At 41.8% G+C, this 21,045-nt stretch overlaps 3 protein-coding genes across 18 annotated transcripts in view; 2 read left to right on the top strand and 1 right to left on the bottom strand.

Annotated features, from left to right (window-relative positions):
• Positions 1 to 5,812, top strand: part of baz2ba (bromodomain adjacent to zinc finger domain, 2Ba) — a 63,924-nt gene extending 58,112 nt beyond the window's left edge. For 9 of the 15 annotated variants that reach the window (XM_034220903.1, XM_034220905.1, XM_034220906.1 and 6 more), the window contains 8 exons: positions 237 to 392; positions 614 to 774; positions 1,279 to 1,607; positions 2,146 to 2,281; positions 2,371 to 2,517; positions 3,012 to 3,313; positions 4,088 to 4,231; positions 4,384 to 5,812. In XM_034220903.1, coding sequence (XP_034076794.1) covers positions 237 to 392; positions 614 to 774; positions 1,279 to 1,607; positions 2,146 to 2,281; positions 2,371 to 2,517; positions 3,012 to 3,313; positions 4,088 to 4,231; positions 4,384 to 4,540 — 1,532 coding nt within the window. In that variant the 3' untranslated portion in view covers positions 4,541 to 5,812. The remainder of the gene's footprint in view (positions 1 to 236; positions 393 to 613; positions 775 to 1,278; positions 1,608 to 2,145; positions 2,282 to 2,370; positions 2,518 to 3,011; positions 3,314 to 4,087; positions 4,232 to 4,383) is intronic. The other 6 variants (XM_034220912.1, XM_034220918.1, XM_034220915.1 and 3 more) reach the window with 2 other exon arrangements.
• An 881-nt stretch (positions 5,813 to 6,693) lies between these two features.
• Positions 6,694 to 17,737, top strand: wdsub1 (WD repeat, sterile alpha motif and U-box domain containing 1). The gene is made up of 13 exons (XM_034220983.1): positions 6,694 to 6,781; positions 7,799 to 8,210; positions 8,814 to 9,001; positions 9,437 to 9,523; positions 10,872 to 10,965; positions 12,129 to 12,162; positions 12,277 to 12,317; positions 13,474 to 13,580; positions 13,939 to 13,956; positions 14,238 to 14,264; positions 14,644 to 14,823; positions 16,110 to 16,244; positions 16,395 to 17,737. The coding sequence occupies exons 2-13, from the start codon at positions 7,813 to 7,815 to the stop codon at positions 16,544 to 16,546; spliced, it is 1,461 nt and encodes a 486-aa protein (XP_034076874.1). The 5' UTR covers positions 6,694 to 6,781; positions 7,799 to 7,812; the 3' UTR covers positions 16,547 to 17,737.
• The window catches only part of LOC117549255 (protein TANC1-like), a 35,063-nt gene continuing 31,556 nt past the window's right edge, over positions 17,539 to 21,045 (bottom strand). For both annotated transcript variants that reach the window (XM_034220981.1, XM_034220982.1), the window contains 3 exons: positions 20,784 to 20,930; positions 19,830 to 19,930; positions 17,539 to 19,690 (listed from right to left, as the gene is read on the bottom strand). In XM_034220981.1, coding sequence (XP_034076872.1) covers positions 18,364 to 19,690; positions 19,830 to 19,930; positions 20,784 to 20,930 — 1,575 coding nt within the window. In that variant the 3' untranslated portion in view covers positions 17,539 to 18,363. The remainder of the gene's footprint in view (positions 19,691 to 19,829; positions 19,931 to 20,783; positions 20,931 to 21,045) is intronic.

Raw genomic sequence — 21,045 nt, forward strand, 5'->3', positions numbered from 1 at the left:
ATTGATAAGAATAAAGTTGAGGCCATAGTCAACCCCCATATTTTAAGTTAAAAGTAATTCACCTACCTGAAAAAATGCACTTGCCTGAATAATCCAAGATAATTGGATTAGGGAACGTTCTGCTCTGCTGTACGCAATTTCATTTGGGTATAACATAGCGGAGTGAAGCCCCTTTTAACAGTGATGTATGTTCAGTGTCCTGTGGTTTAACTGCCTGTTTGTGCTCGTTGTTTCAGAGCTGCTGACAGGGTGGTGGCGGGTGTCTGACATCTACCAGCTGAGGGCTTTAGTCGCAGCTCTCCACAGCCGAGGCATGAGGGAGAAGGGCCTCCTGAGGCAAATGCAGAAATACACAGAGATCGTCCCCCAGGTCTGCACCAAACACAGAGACGGTAAGTGCCTAAAACACTTCTAGAAAGCTACTAATCACAGCATATATTAAGAAGATAGATAGAGTTTTGTAGCGATAGAGTGCCCTCTGCGATCCCTGAATACACCGCAAACACTGTATTATTTATGAGCCATCTTTCTACATTGCTTCCGTGTTTACCTGCATCGTTAAGTGTGTTTGTGTGTGTATTCATGGCTGATATCTCTCATGTCGTCCATCTAGTGGCCATGATCGAGCTGCATGAGCTGGAGGAGAGCCAGGTGAGCGTGGAGTCTGTGCGAGGCTGGTGTGTGGAGGAGCAGGCCATGGAGATGGACATCGCCGTGCTGCAGCAGGTGGAGGAGCTGGAGAGGAAGGTCACCTCCGCCAGCCTGCAGGTCAAGGTAAGGCGCTCACACAACCATACACATGTTGTTAGCGTGTAAGAAATATGTTTTAACCTGTGGAGTGAGGCCATGTTCTCCCATACGTATAATAGCTTATGTTCTTGTTTTTTGTTGGTTCCCCTTCACTGCCAAGAAACACCCCTTGTAAAGTGCACACCTTTTATTTTCAAAATAAACTTCTGTCTACAAAGGAAACAACTTGATGAGGTTTAAGAGAATATTGTGGTTTGGGTTGAAATAGCTATGTGAGTGGCATTGTTATTTATATTCTATTCTATCTCACTAATAGATCCCTCTACATAATACACACAGAAGTAACAAATAAATAGATTCTGGTAATACTCTGGTGTTTTAGGACTCTCCCAATCACTTCCTGGTTCAAAATTCAATTGATACACACAAATTGATCAAATTAAATGACAAAGCTTCACTTTTTGAGGTAACGCTACACACAGAGCATGGGAACAGCATGTTCAGAGACTAAAAGCCTTCATCTTCCAGGGCTGGACATTTATGGAGCCTCAATCTGAGCGGGAGGACCTGGTGTATTACGAGCACAAGCCCCTCACCAAGTCCACGGCAGCGTCAGGGCACGCGGGAGACAAGGACTCCAAAGACCATCCAGAGGAGCGGGGGGAGAAGGGCAGGGTGATGCGTCACCTGGACAACCCGTTGGACATAGCAGTGACCCGTCTGGCTGATCTGGAGCGCAACGTCGAGAGAAGGTACCTGAGGAGCCCCTTAGGTACCACCATTCAGATCAGGCTGGATAATGTGGGTACGGTCACTGTCCCTGCTCCCGCCCCATCCACTAGTGCTGACAGGGAAGGGTAGGTCATATCTCCAACCAAAGCTCCCCACTCTCCCATTGAGAACCCTTTCCTCTCTGTGTGCTTTATGTTTCCCATACTACTCAAACAGTGTGGGTCTTTGCCGCTTTCACAGCAGATTTTTCGTGGTGGCTTGTTGCATTTCTGTTCCTTTCTTTGGTCTTGTGCAGTTTCCTGAGTGGGGTGGGGGACTCCACTCAGCTTCATTTGACTGTAAAGGCATCTTTTACTGGTTTACCTGCTTGTTTTGTTTTCTGCAGTCATCTGCATGGTGTTGTGCTTCAGTACAGTATACTCAGGTGTTCCCTCTTTCTGCATGCACTTCCCCTTCACATAACAAACTCGGTGTGTAACTCTTCTCAGCGCCCTTCACCCCAAAATCCTCACACCTCTCTCTGCACAGCTGGAGCCCTTTATTATGGTCTGCTGTCTTGTTGGCGGCTGGTTCTACTGATACTGTTTACTGCTTTCAGTTTACATATTCACCTAACTGTGTGAGTATTCTGGTTTCTCATCACTCCTCATTATCTCCTCTTAGTGGTGAGGAGGAGGTGGCCCATGGCATGAAGGTCTGGAGGAAGGCTCTGACTGAAGTGCGCAGCGCTGCACAGCTGGCCATGTGCATCCAGCAGCTGCAGAAGTCCATAGCCTGGGAGAGGTCCATTATGAAAGTGGTGAGCAGCATATTTTCAAACCACACATCTAGAGTAGCTACTGTTCTCGTTGCTTTTTTTTAATGGATGCCTTTGTTTTGCTTTGTTAGTACTGCCAGATTTGCAGGAAGGGAGATAACGAGGATCTGCTCCTGCTGTGTGACGGCTGTGACAAAGGCTGCCACACTTACTGTCACAAACCTAAAATCACCACCATCCCAGAGGGAGACTGGTACTGCCCGTCCTGCATATCTAAGGTATCAGAGCCATTCATAATGTCTTCTTTCTTCACTGGAGTGTAGAGAAAATCCTAGTTATTAAGCATGTAGTTCTTTTGATGCCCACCTTCCTCTGTTATTAAAATCGTAATACTTTTATCCACACAATATACAGCAATATCCAATGTTGGTATTTAACAACAATTTATTGGTCAAAGAATGATATTAGTCTCTATCGATCTTGGGCTGTATATGCTTTGATTTGAAGTATACAATAGAGAAGTGAGAGGACGTCCTCTCACCTCTCTATTGTATACTTCAAATCAACAATAGATAATTTTAAGCATTACAAAATGTGTTATGTAGATGTGTTCAGGGTCAAACTAAATCATATTGGTGGTGTAAGATATGACAAGTTCAACTGATACTTTATCCAAGGGGAGTATACATTTGATAAATTGGTTTAACTCAACACTTTACGAACCGTTTTAGTTGTACCAGACCTCAGATAATGCATTGTTTCCTTTACGCAGGCAAGTGGTCCAGTTCCCAAAAACAAAAAAACTCCAAGCAAAGCAGTAACATCCAGCGGGGGAGGCGGTAAGAAAGGTGGAGAGGGGAAGAAGAACGGGAAGCAGGCGGGTAGCGGGGAGGCACCGGAGGAGGATCCGGCCAGCGCCAGCAACACGCCCAAGAAGGGAGCAAAAGACACCAGCAGGAAGAGGAAAACAGAGGAGAGCTCACCTGCTCCGCCAGCAGCCAATCAGGAAAGCCCTGTGTTTGTGAAGAGAGCCAAGACAGCCAGAGACAACAACAGGGACCTGGGTCTGTGCAGGTACTTGCTGACGGCCTGTTCACACTTGTCTTTTTGTTGAATTCTGCTTCTTAATACGCCATCTTATAAACACACACAGTCACTGCCATCTACTGTTGGGCTGTAACTAATTGTATTTTCTATTTATCCATAAAAAAAAGTATTTTTGAATTTTTTAGTATTTTGAGGTTCAACCCTAAGAGATACGGTTTTTGAACAAATCAAATTATGCTATTTTTGCCTAGATTAAAAGTTCAAAGTTCATTTCAGCCAAAAGTAAGATTTGAGCCTAGTTAGTCTTGTTTTCCTAGTTTTGGTTTGTATGAGCTTATAAACACAAATATTGTTAAATCTCTTACAGCAAATAAAAACTTCACACTGCCTTTAAATAAATGTTGGTCCACAGGTCCAGTAGTCATTAAGAGTTATTTGTATGTCTAATTAATTCATATCATATTAATCTCTGCTTTTAATCTATACCAACCCCTCTGGGAAATATCTGGCTCTTAAGCTGTGAAATGTTTCCCTTAATTAATAAACAATTAACACGATTTCATTTCATTTGATAACAATAAATCGGGCGCCATAAAACCAAATCAATTAGCTGAAAGACTCTATTAATGTACGAGCTGAGGGGTACTGCAGAGCTGAATAACAATGTGTTGTTACATAAGCAGCATGTATTGTATAGTTAGTGATATTGATAATAGCAGCTTTGAGGGAAGAAGAAACCTGCAGTGTTTTCTGTGTTTAACTTCATGTGTGTTTATTCGTGTGTGTTTGTGTGCTCAACAGGGTGCTCCTTGCTGAGTTGGAACGGCATCAGGACGCATGGCCTTTCCTCACACCCGTCAGCCAGAAATCAGTCCCTGGCTATAGGAAGGTCATCAAGAAGCCCATGGACTTCTCCACCATACGTGAGAAGCTTGTGAACAGCCAGTAAGTCAACCTCCATTTGTTATTGTCCTATGCAAAGCTTCAGGGTGTTTGCACATCATTTCAAAGTATGGAAATATTTGTTTACAAAATATGTTTTAGTCATACTATGTGTGTACACCTCAGTGATGTCTAACTTTTTCCCTTTATTGCAGGTATCAAAACTTGGAGACTTTCATCATTGATGTCAACTTGGTCTACGATAACTGCGAAAAATTCAATGAAGACAATTCCGAAATTGGTCGAGCTGGTCACAACATGAGGAAGTTCTTTGAGAAGCGATGGACTGAGCTTCTGAAACAAACAAACTAAACGTCTGTTCAGACCCCCCCCTCATAAACCCATTAAACTCTTCATTTCGGAGCACCAGGTTTTACTTTATTTTTATTTTCTGATGAAGAATGTGGCTTTGCAGGATGGAAGAACAAGTCAAATTCTTAATAAGGAACCATGGTGTGCTTAGGAGAGATGACACCTTGAAAAAACTAAATGTCATGTTATGAGGTGTGCTGGATTTTATTACAACAGGGCCCCAAAGAGTCCCAGAGAAACGGGGTGTTGTAGTGCAATACCATTCCCTGTCTCAGAACACTGCACTGAATTAATCCTCAACTGTCACTGATATGTCGGCGCTAGAATACTTTCCACTACTTGTACATAGTCTTTTGTTATTTAATCGTATTATAGTGAATGTATTTAATTTTGTAATAATTATTTATGAATCAAGGTCCACTTCATTTTCTATGAAAAGGAAGAATCAGCTGAACTGCTTCGAATTGAAAAAAGGAATGTGTCTTTGTGTTTTAATTTTTCTCCCAAATATCAAACAAAGCCAAGAAAAAAAAACCTGTTTACACTGTTCAGTGCTTTGGAGCAACAGAGGACTGTATTCATTTGTTCAGACTGTACAACTGCATTTATTCACAGGAACAGCAGAGGCACAGTTAGACAAAGGTGATTCATGTGTATATACTGTTTATTAATGTCAATATTATGTCTTGTTTGGAACGATGTGTAAAAATTGTTTAAGAATATTAAGATATTGTTTATGCCTTAGAATGATTGTAGCATTCTATTTTAGTGAACGTGATGAAAGCATTATCATAAATATTGTTTGTACAGTATATACATATCCTCTGCAAACACTGTGGTATCCTTAATCTTGGTAGTGCCTACCCTTCCAACAGGGGCATGTAGGGGATGTTTTAGTTTTCATTCTAATGACAACGTTATTTTTTATTTGATTTAAATCCAACAAGGCCTCCAGAGTTGGACAGCGATACAGAAATCATTCCTCTCCATAGCAGAAAAAAAGGAAACACAAGCATTCAGTTATGCTTCCATGATGCATTTCCTCGTAATCTGCCACAATACAGAGGACCTACGGCCATTTGTAACCACTGTGTTGAACCTTGCTGTGTGTTGTGGCCTGATGGAGGCAGCTAGATTTTTTTGTACGCAAGTCAAGAGTACTTGAAGTTACTTTATTTAAATATTGTGGAATAAAAGTATCATTCTTTTGTAGGAGCTTTATTTTTCACTAGTGTGTGGCACGGACCTATTAAAAGGATGTTTTTCAACGTACATGACTTCAACTTGTTTTATTTAACTCCATTCTATAGAACTGTTTCTTTTAAGTGTTGTGTGTGGATAAATCATTTTTGTTCTCTAAAATTAGAACTCATTTATGCACTCAATAATATTTTCATAGCATTTTCATTTTGTAGTTCAAGATAGCGCTTACTAACATCTTTATTATTTCTTTTAATATAATAGTTTAATTTATGGCAAAGCATCATAATTAAAAAACAATAAAGCATATGTGTTGTCTGTAGCTTTCTGTCTGCCTTTACCTGAGAAGTAAATATAAACTAAATAAAGCTTTAAAAAGCTGTGTGAATAAAAAGTGCAAATGTTCCGTTAAAGTGAAGTAGAGTAAAATGATTTAATGAAAAAGCGTTGAGTAAATGTCCTTTACACCTCCCTGCTTTCCCAAGTCACATGACTGTATGTTACAAATACAAAAGTACGCAGTGGACAAAATAGGACACGTCTGATAATAATAATATGTTATACCCATAGTGTAATGTCCCCTCTTATCTCATCTTGATCTATTCGTATTATGATGGCAAAGTAATCAGTAGTTATAGCCGTCAGATAAATAAAGTGGAGTAAAAGGTACAATCTGAATTGTAGTATAAGTATAAGGAAGCAGAACATGGAATTACTCAAATAAATTACAAGTCTGAATTGTGTTATTGCAGTACTTGAGTTACTCCACAACAATTCAGTAAATCGTGTACTTTTACTCAACTACATTCATTTAATACCTTTAGTTACTTTGTAGATTTGTATTTCTGATGTGAAATATAATCAACAACACATAAGACTTTAGTTACACCACTTCCCCCCATTATTGAGTCCTGATTTCAGAGCTCATCATCATGAGACAGTGGGTGACGTAACCAGCTTGACGTAATGGTCAGCTGTTCAATGCGGAAGAAAACATCATTCAGCTGAACGGACAACACGGAGGGAGCTTCACGGCTGCAGGTAGACGTAGCTAACACTACCATAACATGTTGTGTTATTTACGGCCTGAGTTTGCTTGTTGGACTGTTACTTGTCATAGTTTGAAAGTGTCGCTTGTGAATAATGGCCTATGTTTTTAAAACATTAGGTATAAAGCTAGCATAAAGCTTTAGCTACAGTCTCCGCAGACTCAGCACCTGAGGCTTCACTGCTGTCTTTCTGATGGTGTTTCTATTCTTAGCACATCTTTACAAATCTATAAAAACGGTATTCAGCCTGTTTATTGTCTGCAATGAAACTTAAATGAGCCATTTAAAATAAGCAAGTGCTGTTCATATGTGACATTTATACAGGTACTTGACTATTTTATATTTATACTCCACTACACTTCAGAGGATATTATACTCCACTACATGTATCTTACTAGTTGCTTTTAATCATACGAAATATAATCATCAAATAAAATACAATCTATTAATGAGCAACCTGCAACATTGAAGGGATAACACTTTACTGAAGTCAATGCATGCCTTTAGTTGCTTTAGTTACACAGTGTGTCTGCTCTGTAAATATCTTAATTTTTCCACCACTTCTAACTTGCTTTTGTATTATTTTACTATCAGCATCAGATAACCAATCTCACTTATGTGGAGGGCACAGCTCTGCACTTATCTGAAATGTTTAGTTATTAGTCCTATGCTTTCACGGGAACGTGGTCTGAGCCATGTGAAACACTCAAAACACATTAGCAGAGCTTTTAGAAATGGAAACGATCAAATGTTGAGACTCACAGCTCACAATTCCTGAAAGCCCAAGGTGATGTCTTGTTTTGTCTGACCAACAGTCCAAACCCAAAAAGATGTATTTACCAATGATATGTAATATTAAGATTATACGGAAGAGGATTAGGGCCACATGGAAAAGTGAGGTAGTAGTGGGGATGTGAATTAGATTGTTTTCATGTGTCTCTAATCCTCTTCCGTAAGATTACAGTGTTTCCTTACAATGTGTCTTTCCTTCTCTCTTTGTGCACTTCAGGACCGGCTTTCCAAATGACGTCGCTGATTTGCACTTTACAAGACCACCGAGACGATGTCAACTGGTGTGCCTTCTCTGGGAAACTGTTCGCCACGTGTTCTGGGGACAAAACTCTCCGGATATACAACACGCACGACTTCTCCGAGCTTCCCTTCTCCCCGCTGACGGGACATGGGTACACCGTGCACTGCTGCTGCTTCACTAGCTGCGGACAGTTCCTCGCCTCATGTTCCACTGATGCCACCACATTGGTCTGGTCCATGAGCACGGGAGAGATCGAGGCCGTGCTGGAGCATCCCGGCCGTAGTCCTGTGAGGATCTGCGCTCTCTCTCCTGACTCTGCTCACCTGGTGTCCGGTGCATCGGACGGCTCTTTGGCTCTGTGGGACTTCCCCTCCAAACAGCTGCTCAGGTTCATTTACAATCTTAGATTTTTAGTAAAGCTGTTACACTAAGTCAATAAAAACAATTATTTAAAAGGGTGAAGTGGGTTTTTTAAACTAATTTTAAACAAGGCAAGTTTATTTATATAGCACCTTTCAACACAAAGCAATTCAAAGTGTTTTTCAAAAATGAAAGACATTAAGAGCATTAAGAAATAGTGCAGGAGAAACATATTATAAAAGGGCATTTAAAAACACTCATCTAAAAGCAAAGATAATATAACGTGAATAACACAGGTACATGAATACAAGTTACAGTGCAGTGTGAGATATGAATATATCAATTAAAAGCAGCGGCAAAAAGAAAAGTCTTCAGCCATTTTCAAACGAATCAGATTTAGTGATAGTAAATGCAGATGTTTTCATACGGGAGATACAGCATAGTACACCTCCTTCTTGACAATAGGAGCTGAAACCTTAGTGCAAACGACTCTCCTCACACCACTGTTTGCAGTTGAATGACATAATATGTGTGCTTTCCAAACAGCATGCCGTTCCATATACGTGATTGTACTTGAACAATGGCGTTAAAAGATGTCCCGGCTGATGCAGATGTTGGTTGTGTTCTGCAGGAGCGGAGCAGTGAGTGACACGACGATGGTGGCCTGCTGCTTCAGCCCCTGCAGTCAGCTGTTCATGACGGGCTCCACCTACGGGGACCTGCGTCTGTGGGACCTGGACATGAACCAGCTCCACGCAGAGAAAAACGCCCACGACCTGGGGGTCACCTGCTGCACCTTCGCTCCCAGCATCCTCAGTGGTGAGAAAGAAACGGATTCATAACAATTACACATTTAGTTTTGGTCAATACTCATTTTTTGCATAAACTTAACCCAGCAAGAATTCCTCCTATCTGATTATTGAAGAAACTAATACAGGATACATTAAAGGACACATTAAACAAAACATTACATTTCATTTTGAATTCAAATTGAACTTTACCAGAAACTAAATGAATATGAATAACTACAAAAAAATGAAAATATAATTGTTATTAAGAAGAATAAGGGTAATCTGTACATACAGTTAATTATGCATATCTGTTAACATATATTCTAACCTCACTATATCTCTCATGAGCCAGTCTTATTTCACTGTAGGGAAGAATCAAATCAACCGACTGATAGTTGTTAGTGAAAAATTGAGTCTGTGATTTTTGAATATTTGTTTTTATTATCTGTTTTTGTCTTTCCAGGTGGTCAGTCTGTACAGTTTTGTCTGGCTTCCTGTGGGCAGGACAGTCACCTGAAGATCTGGGCTGTTAACAAGTCCGGCTGTGGAGGTAGAGTGACACATCCTCACCTACCTTTACATATCTTTGCACCCCAGGAGGATCTCTTTAGCTCACATGATCGTTTCTGTCATAATTACAACGTCCAATCGTTATCAGCTCAGAGAGTTGACCTTGGTTTTCCATGAACAATGTTCCTGTGTTGCGAACGAGGTATATAGTTAACAAGTGCCGCCATAAAGGCAAGATTTCACTGTTACCGTGTCAGACAGAAGAGTGTGAGGCTAAATATAGATGTGTGCAGTTCAACAAAATCCCCTCAGATTAGAGCTCTCAGAGGAAATAACAATTATTCGTGTAACGGCTTTGTAATATACCAGCATCAGTGTTTCAGACATATTATTATTTGGATAGCTGCCAGTACAAGCTTCTTTCAGAAGTTTCTGATGCTATTAAGTGCTTTTATATGACCAGAAATTAAGCATATAACATTTTCTAAATGTTCTGCACTCCTATTGTATTTTATTTGTATATCTGACCAATGTTTCCTTTTTCAACTGTTCAACTGTAACTGTGTGTGTGTGGGGAGGGGTCTGTTTACCAAGCTAACAATTGTTGTGACCAATAGCAGAACACAGTCTTCGTATAAAACGTTCATTCAAAACCTTTATTTATCCAGGTAAAATCCCATTGAGATCAATGATCTCTTTTTCAAGGGAGACCTGCAGCAGTAGGTTCCACAAGAAGACATAAACAACAGAACAACAAAAGGACATCATACAGCAAAATGTACAGGGATTACAATTTACATATTTAACCACAAGTACAGGTACCAACAGCATCTGATTTTGTAGCATCCAAACGAGCTTTAAAAACATGTAGTGGTACTAGCTTGGTAATTTTCCATTCTTTCCAACGTTCCTATCTCTATGGCTTATTACATGGCTTAGTCGAATACTCGATTCTGATTGGTAAATTCGGACATTTCAGAAGTCAATATGACAGCAGTATAGACCACTGTTAAGCACTATAATGACCGTTGCTAAGGAGGATCAAGAGAGAGAAAGCACTGGACGTCAGATAAATCAACACTAAGGGAACACGGGCCGTTTCTCAATGTCGAGGAGGCTTGCTTGGTAGCACATGTATGCTGGGCATTTAGACAGTGATTCGGTGCCACTCGATGACGTAGTATGCTTGAAATAGTGGCTCTGGAGCCATGGTATAAACTGAGCAGACTTGGACAGTCACAGAAAACAACAATTATTTTTCCAATAATGACCGCCTCCCTGCACATGATCCCTTACCTACTGGTGAGCTTGGTGTCAGTTGGGTGGGGGTTATCTGACCCAGTTGTGTGTAACTACAGTTGCCGCCCCCCCCCCCCCCTCTCTTGCAGGCTATAAGATGCAGCTCCTGCACACGTTGACGGGCCAATCAGCTCCAGTCCTCTGCTGTGCGTTCTCCTCAGACGGACAGCTGCTGGTGTCTGGGTACGATCTTTAAGAATGTTCTAGAAGCGTTTTGGTGACTTCATATGTTTGCACACATTAATGATTTCCCATTTCTCAAATCTTATGCTCTTTGTTTTGATATGTTCTATCTTCAGAGGTGGGAAGTAACTAAGTACATTTACTCAAGTACTGTACTTAAGTACAATTTTGAGGTACTTGTATTTTCTTGAGTATTTCCATTTTATGTTATGTTTGTATTTCTAATCCACTGCAATCCAGAGGTTAATAGTGCACTACATTTGTGAAGTACCTTAAGTTACTTTACAAATATCAATGAATAATTAATAGATGATACACAATATAATCAACATTTAAATATGACTTTAGTTACACCTGGATTAAATTCACATGCTACCCAGCAGTAAATGAGTTCCACCATGGCATGAGTTTACCAGCTTGATAAACACATTAATACATCAATAATTATAATCAAAACATATAATATATATTATTCTGAAATGGGCCAATCTGCAGAATGTGTACTTTAACTTCAGTAACCTTTTGATTGCAGGACTTTTACTTGTCACAGAGTATTCCTACACACTGGTACTTCTACTTTTACTTAAGTATAAGATCTGAGTACTTCTCCCACCCCTGTTTTCTTTGCCAGAGCAGACATTATCACAAAATAATAACACAACTGTGGGAAAAATCTGACAGAATATTCTCTCTGATGAGATGCAAGTATCAAATACATTTTCTACCAATGGAGGCCGGGAATTTGAGATAAAGCCTAAAAATGTTTTGGTAACTTTGAGAAACTGTCAGCAGAAGTGTAAATTATACACAAATTATATTTGATGGGACTTAAACAGACACATGTACATATTTCTAACTGTAGTAAACCATACGCTAAATGTATATTTCACTTCAATCTCTTGATCTTGTGTAGATCACTGTCCATGTCTTGATGCATTTAGGATCAAGGGAGTGATGTAAAATATTGATTTTGTGCCTGGACCTTTAAGTAGGCCAACGGCATCAGCTTTAAGAGTGCAGTATACAGAGGGAACACTGGGGGGCGACGTGGTTTGCTTTATTCCTCATGGAGTGAATGTGGATCTGAACATGCAGTACCAAAGGTTTATCATATTCTTTGAAATACTGCTCACATAGTTACACTTGTATCTCTTTTCTTTCAGCTCTGTGGACAAAACTGTTGTAATCTATGATGCTGTAAGTAACTCTCCTTTTAGATCGATTTATTTTATACTCCAACTTTTGCATGCTCCATCTATAACAAACTGTTTTATTTCTTTTTTGCATAACACTTACTTGATCTGATTGCAGAGAAATGCAATGTTGCTGTACACACTGAACCAGCACGAGAGGTAAATACTTACTTACATGAATGTGGTTCAATTATGTTGTGGATTTTCTTAATAATAGAATATAAAAATGTATTTTACACATCTGAGTGTACTAACCTACTCTTGTGTTTACATACAAACACAATCTCTGGAGAAGAACATCTACAGCAAGATGCTTTGCAAGGCATTCCTGGCATTATTTAGTTTTTTAAATAACTGGAGGAGTATAATAACCTGTAAGATAATCAAATTGTTCAGTTTTATGAACATAAGCGGTACATTTTAGTTTTCGACCTCTCATTTACAACTAGATCTGACCTTTAGGGAAGGAATAGACAACACTAATAGATATTGACCCAGTGTGATCGCAAAACATGCATTTAGCATTTGTATCAAAAGGCAAGCCTGCTGTCCCTGTGTCTCTCACTACCCTCACACATGCACATACCGTACATATAAGCCACGGCTGAATGATCACACTTACAAGCTATTTAAGTCCAGTGAGCCACCTGTGATTGAACGGCAGAAAGCTCTCTTCCTTTCAGTGGGGCAAATGGGAAAAAATCACTAACTGAAGTGGAAGTAGATGAGGCAAGTTGAGAGAAAGTGGATGAATGGGCACATCATATCATTTGACTAAATGCATTCAGGAAACTCCTTTCACTTTAGTGGTAATAAAACATTGCCAAAGTATGCCTTTCTCTAAATTCTTAAGTCGCATTGATTGAAGTAAACCAGCTTTTTGTGAATGAACACTTCTGAGTAATCCCGCTAAGGTTTCAGAGAGATTGTCTTCATTAACGTTGCTTTGACTTTCTTGAATCTGCTGGAAATGTCTTTTACATTTTATTCAGATCTTTTACTTTTAGGTTTAATTGGACGGGGAGCCTTTGGTATGCCATCACTGAATTGGGACTCTAATGGCGGGCATCTGAGTAGAACTGCTTCAGTGTCTAATGTTCACAGAATCACTTTTCAAAGTTTCTTCTTGCAACTTTCATTTAAAGGTGTCGTGTGTTTTTTGTTTCTCCAAGTTTCCCATTACTGGTCTTTAATTGAAATCTAAGGAATAAGATATTTGATATTCCATATTTGATAGACGGCCTTTACTATAATAGAGGAAGTTACACCTTATTGCTCAGACCATCCTACAGGTGATGACTGTCCTCTGCTGCAGGCTGGTGACGGCATGCTGCTTCTCCCCGACCTCACCGCTCATTGCTACAGGGTCTATGGATAAGACTGTAAACATCTGGAGGCTGGAGGACGGGTGCAGTGACCGAGGTGGGACACACACACACACACACACACACACACACACACACACACACACACACACACACACACACACACACACACAACACACACACACACACACACACACACACACACACACACACACACACACACACACACACACACACACACACACACCCCACACACACACACACACACACACACACACACACACACACACACACACACACACACACACACACACACACACACACACACACACACACCACACACACACACACACACACACACACACACCTCCATTAGAGTAATATCTATATACATTAGTTTTGTCTTTTAACTTATTCTTGTGTCTCCTCTCCTGCACATCGTGACCATTGGAAAGGCGGGAAGTCGTTGCCTGGTACGTTTTATTTTAAATATTTATTATCCTTTACACGTGACACTTGTAAGACAGAGAGAGAGCTGCTTTTACCATGCAACATTTACAGACTAGTTCAGTCTTTAGCAGAGTTTCTAGCTTTGGAGAAGTCATGAGGTAAGTTGGTTTCATTTGTGGGGTGAAGGACACAGGTGTTGTTACGCTCTCTTTTTCCTAATGACTATTCAGTCTCACGTTTTCTGAATGATTACATTTCATTGCTCATGTTGACAGTTACTTACTCCTTTCTGTTTGTGTTTCAGAGCTGTCTGCTTTGCCATCAAGTGAAGGTAAGAAGGAAGAAAATATGTGTTTATATTTCGTCACACTTGGGCGCCTGGAATCTGTAAAAGTCACTAAATGAGGCAACACTTGTGTATTATGTGCACACAAACTAAAATAACTTGCTCACAATATGGAATAGTCATGTGTTTGCTGGTAGGTGCGATTCTGTGTGCAATGTACAACATTTTAGTTTCATCTTGTGTCAATGACAAAGTCGATGAAACCTCCAGACAATTGTTTTCATCTTTACACAAGACCCAGCCCCCCTAATCAATAGATAGTCAGCAGGATTCCAGGATAGTGTTGCACGGAACATTTTGGCCACTTTGCAAAGCATGCTACAGCCCACTAGGACTGAGCGTCTGCCTTTGACTCACTTCTCAGGGAGAACCTCAGCGGGCCGATCCAGGCTGCTGGTCAGCGATTGGTCGGAGGGGGATGTGTCAGCGTGGCTGGTGGAGGAAGGCCTCGAGGGATTGGTGGACAGATTCAGAGCCAACAACATTGATGGGACAGAGCTGCTCAGTCTCACCAAGGAAACGCTGGCGTCAGAGCTGCACATAGGTGAGGGAGGGGGTTGGGGGGATCCTCACACACAGCTGGAGCGATACTGCCTCGGCCCCTCGTGCTGTCACAGTCCTAAAGCTCGCTTATGTCCAAATGTAAGAATATAAACCTTAGTCTTAAAGGTATTACACGCCTGCTCTTCTGTGAGCATGAACGTGTGTGGATTAGGATTTGTGTACCTATTTACAGGATAAAAGTCAGCTCATTAAATTAAAGTAAGGGTGGAGGACTGAGTGAACGTTGATGGGGTTTTAGTCCGCAAGATTACATAATATTAGGCTGCCCAGCAAAAGTATTCAGCTCTGGGGCTTCAGCAGTCCTGACTTTAATCTGGAGCACTTCTTCAGTTACATAACCCAAAACTGTGGGTTTAAACCTAGTGTCATTAGGCCTTCTTGGGTATTTTCAAGTGTGTCTGACATGAAGGAATCTTTGTGACCTTTAAAAGCTATTCTAATAGCTTCCTTTCTCCTGCAAGATTTGCAACCAAAAGTCGAAGTTTTATGTTGTTGATGTCGGTCTACCAGTTAGGCCGGTACTCGTCATTTAGTTGTCAAATGTTTGTTTTATTTCCATGCCTTCATTTCCATCCCACAGTGCCTGTCAATCACTCCTCAGTTTAACAGCTTCAGTGCTCTGACTGCTGGGGAACTTGGAGAACAGCATCGAGTAGCAACGTGTTTAAGACGGAGACACATTTATATTTTTGCAAATCAATGTATTTGTTTCCTCCTGAAGAGGAACCGTAACAAAGTGAAACACAGTGTACCAATAGGGCAACCAGGGAGGGCTTTGTGTTCAACTGTCATCATGTTATTAATTTTTAAAGAAAAGCTACTAATTTCAACCGATTTTCTCAACAGTATTCGGAAGTAAAATGCATTCGAGTGCTTGCTTAGATTTTAACTTTGATACGGACAGACAGTCAGGAGACGAGATGATCTACTCCCACCATGTTCTCTCTCACCCACACTCACATTTGCCATCCAAGAGTGAAAAGTGTTAAACACAGGAATAATACATGCTCTGATATAGAATATATTGTATATATTAGTGAGTGGGTCAGTTCAGCTTGTTCTTCTTGAGACTCCAGTGATTTCTATGTTAATGAGAGGACACAAAGTCTTGATCGTCTGTTTTCTCTTCTGGCACATTTCCTGTCTGTCTGTCTGTCTGTCTGTCTGTCTGTCTGTCTGTCTGTCTGTCTGTCTGTCTGTCTGTCTGTCTGTCTGTCTGTCTGTCTGTCTGTCTGTGTGTCTGTGTGTGTGTGTGTGTGTATATAGAGTCATTAGGCCTGCGCAGTAAACTCCAGAGGAAGGTGGAGGAGCTGAAGAGTGATTCCGTGTGTTCAGGCATTCCTGATGAGTTCCTGTGTCCCATCACCAGAGAGCTGATGAGGGAACCAGTCATTGCTGCCGGTAAACGACAATGAGACCTTTTCCCGTTAACACAATTTACAAATAATTACACGCATATAAATTGGATTCGGTCCATTAGACTCCAACGTTTTCTGTTTCTTCAGTCTGAACAGATCTTTGTGTAATTTTAGTGTGGACTTTTCTCAACAGATGGATACTCGTATGAAAGAGAGGCCATTGAAAGCTGGATCAACACTAAGAACCGGTCCAGCCCCATGACCAACCTCCCCCTCCTGACCACCCTGCTCACCCCGAATCACACCCTGAAAATGGCTATCGGCCGCTGGCAGACCAGCCGCTAGCATCTGAAAGACCTCTGACCCACAGTACCCCAAATATCTTCCCCACAGTAGACAGGAGTCCAAGGCATTTCAGGAACAGGTGCATCAGATTCATTGTTTTTCATTCAAGGCATTCAAGTTTTTTGTTTGCATTAAATTATAAAGCTAACTGTGAAGCAGAATCAAATCAACAGGTCTAAATGTTCTTTGTGCTTATTTAGTTTTAATTGCCATAAAACCTAAAGTTAGTACAGAGCAATATGAGAATCACAGGGTAGCACTGCTTCTGGCCACCTGAGGAATGCAAGGTTAAATAATAACAAAGCTTTATAGATCATTTTAGCTGGAAACGTTGTTGTTTTAGATCTCTCTCGTTGTTGTTTTAGATCTCTCTCAACACTCTTATAGTATTGTTTTCAGCACTGAAACACTGAAGACCGATCAGCCCCAAACTACTACGATTTAGCTACTAGCTGCTAAACACAGTGGAAGATTAAGCAGGAGTTGGTAGAGACCAAATACAGAGCTGAATATTGGACGTACATTCATCTGGTGGCTACAAACACAAATGCTAATGTTGCTCTATAATCACTGTATGTGTGAATAAGCAAGTTCATATTAACTTTAAATGTGATCATATGTCAATGCTGTGCTCATGACGTATTTTCTGCTGCCCCCTAGAGGCCAAAAAATCTGCTATTGCAGGTTTGATTTTCACTAGCCTTTCATCTAAGGCTAAATCCGCCAACTCCTTCAAAAACAATACTTGCCAATACTTCAGTCTCTTTGCAGTAACACATAACATATCGTATGTTTTTTTAGATTTTCATCACAGGACCCTGGTTATTACTAACCCTACTGGATAAGTATGTCATGATTTACTTTCCTGTGCAAAAAACAACCCAATTGAGATCAATTGGGTTGTTCTATATTTGTATCTATCCATACACACTCTGAAGCTCTGGGAGCATTTTATGGATTACACTGTGAAAAAAGTAGATGTAGAAATGAAGTCCTCCATTAAGATTTTATTATACCACAATGATAATGTGGTAACATTCTGTAATCCATAGACTGACTCAGAAAAGGGTATATGACAACTATGGACATACAGCAATGTACACAGTCTTAATATGTTCTATCCTCGACTGTTTCCTTGACTGCTTGTGTAAACGCTCTCGCTCTTTGTCCAAATAAAGCAATAAACACTTATTATGAATATGTTCTCTGCTATGCAAAAATAAATTACATATACTGTGAATATTGAAGCAATCAATTCAATATTAGATTGTGACTATAGTCGTACAGCTCATCTTTTATCAAATGTACCAAGAAAAAGAATCTCAAGCACACAAAGTAATTTCTTTTCAAGCCTGTAATGCTGACGGATAACCACTTACAGGGAAATATATAATCTGCAAATATAGTGTACACCGTACAAATATAAATGTTTTTTAAAAGACACTTGACGATAGAAATGGTCATATCCTGCAACTAATAGCATGAGGTTTTTTTTTTAATATTCGTGCACAAAAGCTTTCTCTGACTTCTATATTTGTTATAATAAATGAAAAGTTAAGACAATATATTACTTTTTTTTTTTTTAAATCCCTACTTAAGGTATGTCTGGTTTTCTTGTATACACTAGTGTAGCTGTAGACATGTAAGCAGAAGCGTAGTAGCCTGAGTTGAACACTGGTTCTAGATTATAAATGCAGTTCAGCAACATAACTCTACAAAACAGGCTCACCAGGGAAGCAGCTAGCTTCTCAGCTAGCTCCCTTGCTACCTTATGTGGGACAAAGTTTGTTGAAAACCTGTGCTTTGATAAAGTAAATTCACACGTTGGACTCTATAAATGAGCGTTTGGGTTTGATGGGCGCCATATGCAGAGCGGGGTTGTCTCTGGTGAGGCTGGCCTGTCTGTGTCTCCCGTCGGGGAAGCGGAGCTGTGAGGACGCGCTGACTCTGGACTCTCGCTGGAGGATCCGCTCCCCAAACTCCCGGCTCTGCTGCTCCTGGAATGAAGCGCGTTTGAACTCATTGCTCAACCCTTGAAACTCCATGACTGACATACTGAGACCCTCCATCCCTCCTCCCTGTCGGCTCAGGCCAGAGGTCTGCTGGCCCTGGACTCGCACTGATTTGTCCATCACTCCCATGAAGGGGCGGGGCTTCAGCTCAGGTTTGGTCTTGAAGCTCCCGCTACTCTTGAGGGGGCAGGGGGCGTCCACCACCTGCTGCCTGCCGCCGTCTGACAGGTTCCCACTGGAGGCCTGACTGGAGCTGGACCCCCTTGAGCCCGCTGTTCCTCCCCCACCATCCCTCCTGACCTCCATACCGGCCCCCAGGGCGAGAGCCAGGCCGTCCAGAGCCACAGAGTGGGTGGACAGTCTGTCCGAGCCCCTGGAGAAGCTGGAGGAGCGGGGCTGGTACATATGGAGGGGCCCGGGTGGGGAGGAGCTGTTGGGAGACATGGGGTGATAGAGCTCAGTGGGGCTGTGTCCCGGGTGTTCATTGGCTAATCCATAGCCGATGTCAATACCGAGCACGGGGGCCGGCCTCAGGGAAGCGGACATATGTCTGCCTGGCAGTGGACTGGAGGGGCCGCACAGAGAGAGAGGCCGGCCCCCGACCCGGCCCCCTGTCTGGAGAGAGTGGCAGTGGTGATGAGTCCTGCTGAGGCCCTGGCTCTGTCTGTTCAGAGCAGAAACGGGCTCGGGCAACTCCACAAACAGTTGGTTCTGCACATATTCCTCTTGAGGGAAACATGGCGGCTGATCTGATAAACCAAAGGCCACGCCTCCAGGGAGGGTCCTGTTGGGAGCGTACGGATTCAGGAGCCAAAACTCAGGACTTTTCCCACACTGCAAGCTGGCTTCCTCCTCCTCCTCGTCCTTGTCCTCCTCCCTCTCTGCATCAGTGTGCTCCGCAGGGACTTGCCTCTCAAGGCTTCCCTGCGAATAGACGTCTGCCTCTTCCTCTGGGGTTTGATGGTGGTGGGTGTGAGGGTCCCTGTTGTAACCCTGTGCCATGTTGTTGCTGCACGCCTTCTGATGATGTTTGCATTCCTCTTCTACCCGGACCAGCAGGCGCCTGATCTCCCGGTTGGACGGCGAGAGTCGTGCTGCTTCGTGGAGGTCTGCCAGCGCTGCAGCAAACTGCCTGGGGAGGACAGGGAAAGGGAACAAAGGAACTTTAAAAAGACTTCATGTTCACTGCCAGAAAGTAGCATCGCAGTGAATGGCTAACTTTCAATTGAGCAGCTTTGAAATAAGATACTTTATATTTAATGTGTTTGTACCTGCTACTCCTCTTGGCACGTGCTCTGGCATAATACGCTTCATAAGACCGGGGTTTGAGTTCCAGGGCTTTTGTGGCAAACTCCTCTGCTAGCCCAAAATCCTGTTTTCAGATAGAAAAGTACACTTAGTATTGGATGCAGCCCAAACGTACTCACTGCATGATGATCAGTGGTTAGACTTTAAAGTGTTTGTTTAGCAGAAAAGCTCTAAGGGCCAATCCAATACAAATAGTGTTAGGGTTTGCATCTTCATTATATAAATATCGACGCTTGTTTAATGAAACAGAACTAATGACACGTACACATTGTGATTCTGTCCTTGAGAGTGAGGTCAAAATGGTTGCCTTGAATGGGAGATTGTGAACATTGCTGCTGAATGTTTAATGACGGTATCATGTAGTCTCTCTGCTGGCCCTTACTGCATGTATTCTGTTATGATACGTGGAGTTAGCCAGCCAACTAGCACACCCACTGTAAATAATCCCTGTTGAGACGCAGAGAAGGAGAGTCAGCTTGTTTGGCCAGGGAGGGTGACCTTATCACATCACATTATCTGCTCCATTATACATCAGCCACAGTGACCCTAAGCATGGCATTTTTACACAGTCTGTTAGGACGTCTGTCATCACCGGGGTGGGATCCAAACTTGGCTGCAGGCCACACACATCTATCTCTTCACTAACAGCACACGGTTACTCATTATGTCACCACCTGCAGGTCTTTCACGTACATCCTGTTTACCAGGGGACTTGAAATTAGATCTGAAAAGCAGAGGTATTTTTACTGTGAGCTAAACCCTTGTTGACATTATCTTTTGCTGTTTATAAGGCTCAATTATATATCTTAAGGAACCATCTATCTTGCCTTGCCAGCCCTCCTGCCATTCCCTCAGCGTCTAATAAACCTGCCGGTGTTAAATAGTGCATGAGCAGTTTGTTACAGCAGGGGCCTTACATTGGTTTTCCTGCGGCAGCGGGAGAGGTTTAGATAGAGGGAGACCCGCAGCTCTTTGAGCCCTTTCAGCTCGTCTCCTTGCCCCTCACGAGGTAGCTTCCTCAGGGCATACTGATAACGCTGGCCTGCCTCCTTCATACGTCCCTTCTGAGAAACACACAGCAAGACAGCGAGAAAGAAACAGATGATAAGGGAAGACAGCTTCTGACAACCAATCCACAAAAACACCTTGTTTGAAGTCTATTAAAAAGAAATGCTGCAA

This window comes from Gymnodraco acuticeps, unplaced genomic scaffold (assembly GCF_902827175.1).
Source record: "Gymnodraco acuticeps unplaced genomic scaffold, fGymAcu1.1, whole genome shotgun sequence".
NCBI lineage: Eukaryota > Metazoa > Chordata > Actinopteri > Perciformes > Bathydraconidae > Gymnodraco > Gymnodraco acuticeps.

Bases quoted from the DNA above. Each gene is read 5' to 3' on its own strand.
- wdsub1 (XM_034220983.1), top strand. From the start codon at position 7,813: ATGACGTCGCTGATTTGCACTTTACAAGACCACCGAGACGATGTCAAC. The intron at 8,211-8,813 runs GTTCATTTACAA...TGTGTTCTGCAG, and splicing joins CCCTCCAAACAGCTGCTCAG to GAGCGGAGCAGTGAGTGACA. The intron at 9,002-9,436 runs GTGAGAAAGAAA...TTGTCTTTCCAG, and splicing joins CGCTCCCAGCATCCTCAGTG to GTGGTCAGTCTGTACAGTTT.